This window comes from Petaurus breviceps, unplaced genomic scaffold, assembly GCF_028583685.1.
Source record: "Petaurus breviceps papuanus isolate PSGF00001 unplaced genomic scaffold, PetGlider_PUasm1.0 174, whole genome shotgun sequence".
Classification (NCBI taxonomy): domain Eukaryota; kingdom Metazoa; phylum Chordata; class Mammalia; order Diprotodontia; family Petauridae; genus Petaurus; species Petaurus breviceps.
In genome coordinates this window covers 57924084-57936249 of record NW_027185761.1, presented here as the reverse complement: position 1 = coordinate 57936249, position 12166 = coordinate 57924084, and the positions used below count along the sequence as shown (strand labels likewise).

At 41.0% G+C, this 12166-nt stretch overlaps 1 protein-coding gene across 5 annotated transcripts in view; it reads right to left on the bottom strand.

The window, feature by feature from the left end:
• DNAH12 (dynein axonemal heavy chain 12) overlaps window positions 1-12166 on the bottom strand; it is a 159501-nt gene that overhangs the window by 133402 nt on the left and 13933 nt on the right. For all 5 annotated transcript variants that reach the window (XR_011167579.1, XR_011167580.1, XM_069084269.1 and 2 more), the window contains exons 6-10: window positions 10377-10535; window positions 9153-9348; window positions 6989-7177; window positions 4566-4722; window positions 3735-3826 (exon numbers count right to left, since the gene is read on the bottom strand). Coding sequence is in view for 3 of the 5 variants with exons in the window: in XM_069084269.1 (XP_068940370.1) it covers window positions 3735-3826; window positions 4566-4722; window positions 6989-7177; window positions 9153-9348; window positions 10377-10535 (793 nt within the window). In the remaining 2 variants the exon portion in view is untranslated. The remainder of the gene's footprint in view (window positions 1-3734; window positions 3827-4565; window positions 4723-6988; window positions 7178-9152; window positions 9349-10376; window positions 10536-12166) is intronic.

Genomic DNA, 12166 nt, shown 5'->3' with positions numbered 1-12166 from the left:
AGTTTTCTCTTCCCATGAATAGAAACTGTGAAGGACTTGAGGTGGACTGGACACTGTGAGCTTCAATGTGGAGCAGGAACTGGATGGAAAGCTGGACAAGGAACTGGGAGCTATATGTCTTTGAACTCAGGTGGCAGTTGGTTAGATTCAGGCAGTAGCTGGGACCATGGAAGAGGAACCAGGGAATCTGGGAGCCTGCCTCAAGTCAAGATGAAAAGACCTCTCCTTGGGTATCTAATGCTGACTGATGAAACTGTAACTTACTTGTGACCTGGGGTGGATGACCTTTGTACTTTCCACTACCCCTTAAGAGAGTACTAAGTAGTGACAGATGATATTGTAACTTGATTGCACTCCATGGGTGGAGGACTTGGACCTTTGTACTTTGTGTCCCTTAAGGAGGCCTCCTTAAGGATGATTGAATGATTGAGTTACTAAATGACTGTACTTTGTTTAAAACTATGTGACCACTTTGGTGAAAACTATGTGGCCATTTTAGTGACAAGTTGTCAAGTTGTGATGTGGTGAATGCTGTGTTTTGATTTTCTGTGAATGTTTTGCCTTAATTTGTTACTGAATAAATAGAGAGTTCACTGATCTGTGTAATTAGAATCTTGAAAAGCTGTTCACAGCAGCAGTCCTCTGGAAAGCTGCTCATGCTTGGCTTTATAACCAGAAGAAAAGCAGAAAATTGGGGAAGAAGAAAATTTCATAGACAGTTTCTCAGATAAAGGTCTCATATCTCAAACACATAAGAAATCCGTAAAATCTATAAGAATAACAAGTCATTCCCCAATTTATAAATGCTCAAAGGATATGAATAGGCAGTTTTCCAATGAAGAAATCAAAACAATTTGTAGTCATATGAAAAAACTCTCAATCGCTATAAATTAGAGAAATGCAAATTAAAACAACTTTGATATCATTTTACACCTATTAGATTGGCTAAAATGATTAAAGGGGAAAGCAAAAAATGTTGGAGATGTGGAAAAACTAGGACACTTAACTTATTCAACCATTTTGGAGAGCAATCTGAAATTATGCCCAAAGAATTATCAAACTGCCTTCACCTTTGGACCCAGAAATACAACTACTAGATCTATTTCCAAAGGTGATTAGGGAAAAAGGAAAAAAGCCTCTTTGTTCTAAAATATTCATAGCAGCTCTTTTTGTGATGGCAAAGAACTGGACAACGTGAGGATGCCCATCAATTGGGGAATGGCTGAACAAGTTGTGGCATATTATTGTGATAAAAGACTACTGTGCTATAAGAAATGATGGTCTTGATGATCTTAGAAAAACATAAATAGACTTGCACAAAATAACAAAGAGTGAAATGAGCAGAACCAAGAGAATGGTGTATACAGTAACAGCCATACTGTTTAAAAGAACAAATGTGAGCAATTAAGTCATATGAGAAATCAAGATACTATTAAACAGATCCAAACAAATGAAAAATTAGAAGGCAATGTGAAATAACTCATTGGAAAAACCACTGACCTCGAAAATAGATCCAGGAGAGATAATTTAAAAATTATTGGACTACCTGAAAGCCATGATCAAAAAAAAAAGAACCTAGAAATCATCCTCCAAGAAATTCTCAAGGAAAATTGCCTTGATGTTTTAGAACCAGAGGGCAAAATAGAGGTTGAAAGAATCCACCAATCACCTCCTGAAAAAGATCCCAAAAAGAAAACTCCTAGGAATATTATAGCCAGGTTCCAGAGTTCCCAGATCAAGGAGAAAATATTACAAGCAGCCAAGAGGAAACAATTTGAATATTGTAGAAACACAATCAGGATAACCCAGGATCTGGCAGCTTCTACACTGAGGGATCGAAGAGCTTGGAATATGATATTCCGGAGGTCAAAGGAGCTGGGATTAAAACCAAGAGTCACCTACCCAGCAAAACTGAGTATCATGTTTCAGGGGAAAATATGGTCATTCAATGGAATAGAGGACTTTCAAGCATTCTTGCTGAAAAAACCAGAGTTGAATAGAAAATTTGACATTCAGATACAAGAAGCAAGAAAAGCATAAGAAGGTAAACAGGGAAAAGAAATCATAAGGAACTTATCAAAGTTGAACTATTTACATGCCTATATGGAAAAATGATAATTGTAACTTATGAAACTTTTCTCATTATGAGAATAGTTGAAGGTAATATAAATGTATATATATATATATATTTACATACATATATATGTCTACATAGGAGGGTATATGTGCACATATGTGAGTATATGTATATATGTGTACAGGTATACATAGACAGAGGACACAGGATCAATTGATTAGGAAGGGATGATATTTAAAAAATAAAATTAAAAGGTGAGAGAGGAATATAAGGAGAGGAGATAGGGAAAGACTGAATAGGGTAAATTATTTCATATAAAAGAGGCAAGGGAAAACTGTTACAAGGGAGGGGAAGAACAGAAAGGCAAAAGGGAATGGGTCAACCTTAATCTCATTGAATTTGGCTTAAGAAGGGAATAACATACACACTAAATTGCGTTTATTACCCTACAGGAAAGTAGGGGGAACGGGATAAAAGGGGGGATGATAGAAGGGAGGGCAGGTTAGGGGGAAGGTAGTTACAAGCACACGCTTTTGAAAAGGGACAGGGTCAAAGTAGAAAATAGAACAAGTGGGGGGCAGGATAGGATGGAGGGAAATAGTTTTTCACAATATATCCATTGTGGAAATTTTTTGCCTAACTACACATGTACAACCTATATTGAACTGTTTATCTTCCCAGTGGGGGTGGGTGATGAGGAAAGAAGGGAAAGAATTTGGAATTCAAAGTTTTAAAATCAAATGTTTAAAAAAAATTATTATTTTTTTTACATGCACTGGGAAGTAAGACATACAGGCATTGGGGTATGGAAATCCATCCTGCCCTACTGGAAAGTTGGAGGGGGAATGGGGGAGTATATAGGAGACAGCAGATTGGGGGAGGGGGTATTCAGTGGGATTGCTTTTTTAGGGTGGTGGGTAGGGGAAAGACAGGGAGAAAATTTATAACTCAAAATCTTGTGGAAAATGAATGTTGTAAACTAAAAATAAACATAATTTTTTTAAAAAAAAGAGTTCTGATGCTGCCTCGGACCCTTATTAGCTGTGTGACCCTGAGTCAGTCCCTTAACTCCTTTCAACCTCATCTGTAAAATGGGTATAATAACAGTACCCATCTCCTAGGATGGTTGTGACAGAGCAAATGAGGTAACTCTTTGTGAAGTGTCTTACACACCTTAAATTGCTATGTAGATGTTAGCTGTTTTTAAATGATTTGCCAAAGCAAGCAAATCTATTAACCCCAGTATGAGTATATCTCATATACTGCCACATATTTAGAGGAAAAAAATACATCCCAAATTAAATAATTAAGAACCTCAGATTTCATGCATAAAGAAGAGAATTAGGGCAGCTAGGTGGTGCAATGAATAGAGCAGCAGCCCTGGAGTCAGGAGGACCTGAGTTCAAATCCGACCTCAGATACATAACACAAAAAACTAGCCACGTGACCTTGGGCAAGTCACTTAACCCCAACTGCCCTCCAAAAAGCAAAAAAAAAAAAGAGAGAGAGAGAGAATTAAGAGAGATCTACCTCATATATGTAGAACCTATATCGGATTACATGCCATCTTGGGGGGGAGAAAATTTGGAACTCAAAAACCTGTGGAACTGAATGCTATAAACTAAAAATAAATAAATTTAAGAGGAAAAAAACTTACCTCAGTATATTCATCAAAAGTGTGATTCTCTGCCTGGAATGTTTCTATTTGTTCAACTGCAGTCCCATTGATGAGCCAACTATACTTTTCAACTGAAAATTAATCATCAAATTAAAAATATATAAAAATTTTAAAATTCTAGTGAATTTAGTGTTGTCAGTGCTAACTGGGGAATGGGTATTCTGACACATTGAATAATCTGGTTAATCGAGGCTTTTCTAATGGGCCATCCACAGACAACCAGTTTTCAAAGAATTAGACTACAAAAGCCCAGCACTCAAACCAGGGCCTGCATTTTCCAAAAAAGAGCCATGAGGCCATTGGTCACCCTCCAGTGTCCAAGGACCATCACTGCACTCTAGAAGTCTCAGGACTTACTGAGGAGTAGGGGTTTGGGAGATGAGGACTTCAATTCCAACAGCCATCTTCAGGAAAGTATCTAAAGAGGCCATGTGCTTTAAAGCCCTGCAGCTTCCCTAGGGAGATGGTGACTTCTGGCTTGCCTCCTGGGGGAAGGGAACCACCGTGCAGGGCAGAGCCTGCCAGGCCGAGAACTCAGGAGCCCCAGGTCCCAGTCCAAGATCTGTCCTTGTGGGATCTCAGACAAATCATTTCAGTTCTCTGGATCTAAAAGTCCTTAATCTAGACAACTCTGGTATCAGAGACTATCTCCAAGGGTCTCCCAGTTCCATCACTTAATGACCCACATCTCCTCCTGAGTAACAGGCAAATAGATAGTGTCAAAATTCCAATGCATAAAAACTGTGTTTTGTTATTTTTGTTATTGATGTTTTAAGTTTGGGGGTTGGGAACCAGCCTAGCACTACACACCATATTCATTAAAGTGTTCCTTTGGTCCTTCTAAGTTCAGGCTCACTGCTTTCTTCAGAGTATGATAGGCCCAATCCAACACGTCATCAGGAAGCTCCGTGCTAAGGTTTACGGTTGTGGGTCCGCCTGACAGCCAAGAGTGGACAGTCTGAACATTCTAAAAAATTCCATTAACAGGCCAAGTATCAATTAACAGCCATTGAAATGATTATACTTATCTATTTAGAGAAAGAGAGGGGACCTATGACTTCAGCTCAGAGTGGGGATCTCCCTTTATCAAAGCTGATGGTCATCTTCTGTACAATTTATAATCTTAGAGAATTGCCTAGGGCATTGAGACTTCACTTGGCCAAGGTCACAGAGGTGGCCTCTCCTATATAGAAATGTATGCAAGCACATCTATGTCTGCATGTGTGTGTGTGTGTACACACACATAGGTATTCATGTATTTGTATATGTACATATGCACATATAGTGAGATGTATACCTATATAGTGACATATGTATATATATATACACACAAATCTCTATATATCTGTATCTATGCATCTCACTGACTGTATTTTTTGAGTACTGTATCTTGTTAAGCCCTGGGAAAATCTGGGTCCCTCCCCTGCTGTAACCAGCAGTTTCTAACTGCCCTGTTCCCAGACAGAGATCGTTCTCAAGACATTTCTAGGACCTTGTTTTCTGCAATCCCTCACCACCTTCAACACTCCCTTCCTGAAATTCAGCTGTTCCGTGTGTCCAGACCATACTCCCATCCTGCTGTTTCCCATGACTATGCTCTAAGAGAATCCCTTCTTCCCTTGCTCATCCCTATCTGAATATGGCAAACTGCAATCCTTCAGTCCTGAATAAATGCTTTACTGTATATACCCATCAGCTAGTTGGTAGGGGGTTTGTTTGGTTTTTTTCCCAGGTCAACAGCCTCAATGCCATTTCCCCCATAAACCCTGTGATTTTTATTGTACAACTTTGCACATGCAGTGATTTTTAAGAGGATGTCTGGCTCATCGCAGTAGAACTGACTGTACCCATTTACATATGTGTGTATGTTTTATACATATGTACATACATACATATATATTAAAGTAGTCAGTATGTATCAGAGGTGAGCCTCTTGTATACTCTCATAGACACCTAGGTCATAAATGCTTTTAAAAGTTGCCATCTATATAATGCTTTAAAGTCTACAAAGCACTTTCTACACATTTACTCATATGATCCTCACGACATTCCCATGAGGTAAATGCTGTTATTATCCCTATTTCACAAGTGAGGAAATTGCTACATAAAAGTTAAGTGACTTGCCCAGAATCACACAGATAGTAATTGTCTGAGGCCAGATTCAAACTCAGGACTTCTTGAGTCTAAATCCCACTCTCTATGCCATCTACCACCTAAATGCCTTCTATATACATACACATATCTACATGTATACATACTCATACATATATACATACATTAATACGCATAAGTTTATGATATATAATCTGTGCTGCTTGATACATGTCTGGATGAAGCTATAGGTTTCCTAAACTATTTTCCCCATTCTTTTAAGATTTTAACTAAAAAAAAGATGATTCCATTTTTTTTAATGGTTTCAACTTTTTTTTTTTTTTTGCTTTTTGAAGGGCAATTGGGGTTAAGTGACTTGCCCAGGGTCACATGGCTAGTTTGGGGGTTATAAGTGTCTGAGGCTGGATTTGAACTCACGTTCTCCTGACTCCAGGGCCAGTGTTCTATTCACTGTGCCACCTAGCTGCCCCAATGGTTTCGACTTTTGCAGATTACAGAAAAGTGCTTTGTGTTCAGAAAGGCTGACTGGGTGAGAACGATGATATTTTTTTAAATGACTATGATGTAAAAGACAAGCCATCATTAAAATCTTCACTTTTAGAACTGGATTGCCATGTCTTTTAATGTTTATCCCAATGCCCTCCAACCAAATTCTGTTCCAGTAGCTCATGTAATGGGAGGTGACTTGGAGATTTTGAAGCCTACGCCAGGAGGCTCGAGAACATTCCACTGACTTTTGAGCTCCTGTTTTTGTCTTTCTCTACATTACCAGTGCTTAGCAAAATGCCTGGCACGTAGAAAGTGTTTACTAAATCCATGTTATCTAAACTTGACATCCAAAGTATGGCTCTGAAAACAGATGGATCAACTCTCCACAGCTCAGCCTAGCTGAGTATAGAAAGGCTCATCCCCAGTGGCTAGCCATTTTGGGATGAGCTATCTGGCCAATATCAACCCGGTGGAAAATGCAAATATGAAAACATTCTAACTTAAAATCATTTAGAAAAGAAAAGAGACTACAAGTGTAAGTGGCTCTAGATACAATATTAATAATGGCCCAGACCAAATTATTTACTTCTGAAAATTAGCATTTCAACTCCACAGGTAAAGAGGCCCCCCACCTGCAGAGTCTCTCCAATCCGATCTACCACGCCTCCCACGACTTCCTGCAAATCTTGAAAAGTCGGATAAAAGTCCATCTTTTCATCATCAAAGGTCAATTCCATCTTGAATATTGGCAGCCATCTTTTGTCTTCGGGATTAAAGAGATCTACAAATCCTTCCACCGTTCTCTTTAACAGATCTCTCAGCTGGATTAGAACACAAGGTGATCTTACGACTTTTATAAATGCAAACTTTACCTTTTGCTTCTTACACAATTTTTTTTGACAGAATTCAATGACCTCATGAGGTCCTTACTTTGGGATGCTTTCGGCCAGTCAGCACACTCTGCCCCCTCTAATGAATAACTCTACTTTGTATCTCAGCTGCTTTTCCTCCTCATTCACTGGTTTCTGAAGAAGCCATGCCCCCACTGGCCATGGCAAAGGAATGGTGCCCTTCACTAGCAGCTTCTTGTTTGAAAGCCCAGAGGCAGATACGATTATTCCACAATGAATACGGTATACTCCACCTCTCCTCTTCCCAAATACAAAGCAAAGACCAGGGTGCTACTCCCCATAGGCCATTCAGGCAGACCTCTAGGAGTTTATTTTCTCCCTTATGGCTACATTTAACACTGGGCTTTTGAGAGCAAAGGGGAGAGAGGGTCAGAAGCACAAAGAAAAGATGAACATATTCTAGGAGGAGTGGAGATCACCCTGGTCATTCCTGAATGTTTCCGGGTCTGCTTTGGTCTGGCCCCAAGCACTAGCCAAGTTCTGCTAACAACTTCTGGGTCCAGAAGCCACGCCTCCCAAGACTCATGGGTAAACCAAAGCATGGCCAGAATGGTCCATTCCTAACAGGGGCAATCTATCATAACAAATAAAAATCCAGATTTTAGAGACTCAAGCTTTTCAATCACTTGAGCTACCTTTGGTGACTTTTTATAATAGGAAATGGAATGGTTTTGACTGCCTCCATCTGCAAAGGGAGATGTAGTAAGAAAAAACAGAGGTCTAAGTTCAAACTTTTTCAAGTAACTTTCTTAAGAGATTTGGGCCAACTAAATAATTCCCTCCTCTTCATCCCTTCTAAATACCAAAGCAGGGGTTATTAACCGGAGATCCACAGACTTAGAGGTTTTAGAGAGTCTGTCAATTTTTTTAAATTTAAATGAGAGTTGCTGTTTAGTCATTTTCAGTCACATCCAACTCTTCATGGTCCAATTCAGGGTCTTCCTGACAAAGACACTGGAGTGGTTTGCCTTTTCCTTCTCTGGCTCATTTTATACATGAGGAAACTGAGGTAAATAGGGTTAAGTGATTTGCCCAGGGTCATACAGATAATAAATGTCTACAGCCACATTTGAATTCAGGTCTTCCTGACTCCAGGTCCAGCCTTCTATCCACTGTGCCTCCCAGCTGCCCTTGATAAGAGTATTTCAATACAATCTGTTTCTTTTGTAATGACAGCTATTTTATTTTACATATTTTAAAACATTATTCTGAGAAAGAATCCATGAGCCTCCGCACAAAGAAAAAAAAGAGTTAAGAATTCCCGATCTAACAACACTCACACCTCTGGCCAAATGAACCAGTCTTTGTCCCACTGGAGGCCCCGGCCTTTCTTGGCTCCCATCCACTCTTCCTGACTCCCACCTTTCTGCCTAATGAATTCCTACCTATCCTTTAAGGCCCAATTCAAATAGTTGTCTTGCCAGGGAACTTTCCCTGACTCCTCCCAGAGCAGTGACAACCTTCTTCCCATCACACTCAATTTTACAGCTCCCTAACACTCTTGTCCATAACTTGTGCCCTCCTAGACTGTAAAGCCCATGAAGACAGAGAATATGTGTGATCTAAACATGGTCTCCTCCCCTAATGCCTACAACATGGTGTCTGCATGAGATAGACCCCAAATAAATGTATGCTGAACAAATGAATGAAAAATAAATGAGTGGACCTCTCCCAAAGCTAGTAATGACATAGTACATTTCTATAGACCCTTTAAAGTTTACAAAGCACTTTCACCACAAGCCAATAAGTTAGCCCAAGAATTGTGATCCTCCATTGCATGAATGAGGCATCCAAGGACTCAGATCTCCAGACTCCACATGCAGTGATGTTTTTGCTCCCCAAGATATATATATATATATATATATATATATACACATATATTCACCTGATTTGACATTAGTGTGGACACACAGTTATAGAAAGAATCCAATTTTTCTGCCTTAATGTCATCAAGTGCTTCCTTCTTGGTGAAGATATTGATCACTTTGGGATACCAGGTGTTCATTAATTTCTCCTCTGTTTTTCTGGCATTGATAGACACATCATTTCTCAAACTTTCGCAATCCATGGGACCTTTAGCTCTAATTATAAGGAAAAGGAAGAAAAACAAATACCATAGCAAAGTTAAGATCAACTATAACCTATAAAATAGTTTTGCAAAATGATTTTAATTCCCCAATGACTGAAATAAATAAAATCAAAAGAAAAATCCTATAACCTCAAGTTATAGAAATGATCAATAAAAGGTGATAACAATAAAAATGAAAAGCTAAAGATGAATGAATCAAGAAATGAATAAAAAAGTATTTGTTATATGGGGCTTTTTTTAGGTGCAAAGCCCTGGAGAGATAACTTGAAGAATCATACAGGTTTTGTTCTCAAGGAGGTCATACTTGAGTTGGGCTAGAGAGTCCATACTCTAGAGAAGTTATCTGCAGGGTGAATGGCAAGGCCCAGAGAGCATCAAGAGGCAGGGTCAATAAAGGCCAAGAACTCAGAGTGCAAGAGAGCTCTGCCCCACGGGGTGGGAAGCCTGGAGGGGTCAGTCAATGAGGAGCAGGGATGCTGGGATCCCTGATTTGGCAGGGGTGGGCCAAGGAAATAGACAAAGGGGGTGTAATCTTCAAATGTTCATTGGAAGGGTCTCCCCATAGGCTCATGGGCCTAGGGAGGCAGGGGGACTCAAAGGCCAACTAGAATGCCCTTATTTTGCAGATAAGGAAGCCGAGGTCACAAGAAGTTAAGCCATGTGTCCAAACAACAGGAATCAAAGGCAGAATTAGAACTCAGGTACTCGGCCTCTTGAGCCCCCCTTCTTGACTTTTCTGTTGTGTCTGACATCTCTGAGCGCCCTCTGCTCCTGGATAGTCTCTCCTCCCGACTGCTGCCACCCACATTTCTCATGGCTCTCCTCCTACCAGCCTACAGCTCTTTATCATTCTTCTCCTGGATCACCATCTGTCTGAGACTCTCCCATCAGTACAGAAATTCCTTAAGGCCAAGGACTGTCTTATTTTTGTCTTTGGATCCCCAGGGTTTAGCAAAGTGCTTTGCACACAGCAGGTCCCTGGTCTATAGTTACTGGGTCAGCTTAAAGACCAGGTTCTACCTGAAGCCCGTTAAGTCCAGTAAAAGCCTGTCCGCAAATGTCATGTAGCCCAGGTCCAGCAATGTCCTCAGGGTGGGATGAAGAACATGCAAATTCTCAAAGATCTGATTTCTGGCTTGAACATAACTGCTGTGCCAAGGTTTGGAATAATCCAGGCCCCTGAAGGGAAAAAAAAAAAAAAAGCAAGTCCTTGGTCAGAGAAAGAAGGAGGCATCTGCCTGAATCAGAAGGAAGAAAGGTTTGGAGGGGGTTTGGAGGGGGGAGTGGGAGGGCAGGGGAAGGAGGAAGCAGGGGACCTAGTCTATGACATGGTACCAGAAACAAAACCAAAAAAGACCCATTTGAAAGGGCTCAAGAGGGAGGAAATCCATGTCCCCAGTAATGAAAATCTGGATGGGGAAGCATGTGCTCCAAGCTGGGACCACCACAGTCCCTGAAGACCCCTGGGCCTTGCCGAGTGAGCTGCAAATGTGCCTTCCCGTGTGTGTGTTGTCACCTCTAATGAGCATGGATGCTCTCAGAGGGCAGGGACCACCTCACTTTTCTCAGTATCTCCCCCCACCCCAGCACTCAACACAGTGTCTGCATCCCTGTTATCTAGCTCAGAGCCTATTCAGTCATGTCTGACCCATCATGACCCCATGGAGCATAGTGCACCAATATGGTCCATGACGTTTTCTTGGCAAAGACACTGGAGTGTTTTGCCATTTCCTCCTCCAGTGGATTAAGGCCAACAGGGTTAAGTGACTTGCCCAGGGTCACACAGCGTAGTGGCAACCACACTGGCATACCCAGGATGGCTGTTAGCACAGGTTCTTAGATCTGCTTTATGAGGAAAGACAGCTGTTTAAGGGGTTAACAATCTTTTTTTTTTTTAATTACATTCACTAGTTTAGGGGAAAAGTCAGTACCTTGAACTTCGAAGAAAATATAAGTAGAGAAATAAAAACCAACAGGCAGGGCTCTGACTGCCTGAATCGACTATGCACTATACATCCTTGGATGGAGAGAGCCTTCACATCTGAGCAGTCGGGGAGCTCTGAAAAATCTTGACCAGGGAAGCACAAGATCCTTCTCATAAACAAGCCCCCAAAGCAAAATACCAACTCAGAGTATGTATACACTTCTCAGAGCCAGAAGGTGTCACCATCACAACCCTCGACTCAGAGACTAATTAGAAATTAGCAAAAGGCATGAAAGCCTTCCTACCAGCAAACTTCCCTAAGCAGGCTTCCCTTCATGGGCTCCACATGAGACCTATTAATGGGCAGGAAGATCTTATATTCCATTAACATTACACAGCCAATAAGTGTTTGAGGCCAAATTTGAACTCGAGTCTTCCTGACTCCAAGCCCAATGTTCCATCCACTGCACCGTGTAGCTGTCCTAAACATTTTTTAAACCTACAGCACTTAGTATCCCCAGGTGGTCTCCCAGGCAGGCACTCACCAGGCCCAACACTGCCAGCTCAGAGGAGATCGGCCCTATCCATGGAGGTATGGTCACAGATGCCTAGTACATAATAGATGCTTAATAAATATATTTGTTGATTGAGAAATGTACATTGGGCATTTGGGGTAAAGGGGACCAAAGCTCAGGAGACTAGGGCTGGATATACAGATCTGGCAGTCATGAGCAAAGAAGACACTGAGAAAAAGGGCAGAGAGAGAAGGGGAGAGGGCCCAGGGTAGAGCACTGTGGGACACCCCAGACAGGGTAGGCAGGACGTGGAAGATGATCCTGCAAAGGACAACCAAGGAGAGAAGCACAACTGAGCAATGTCCTGAAAC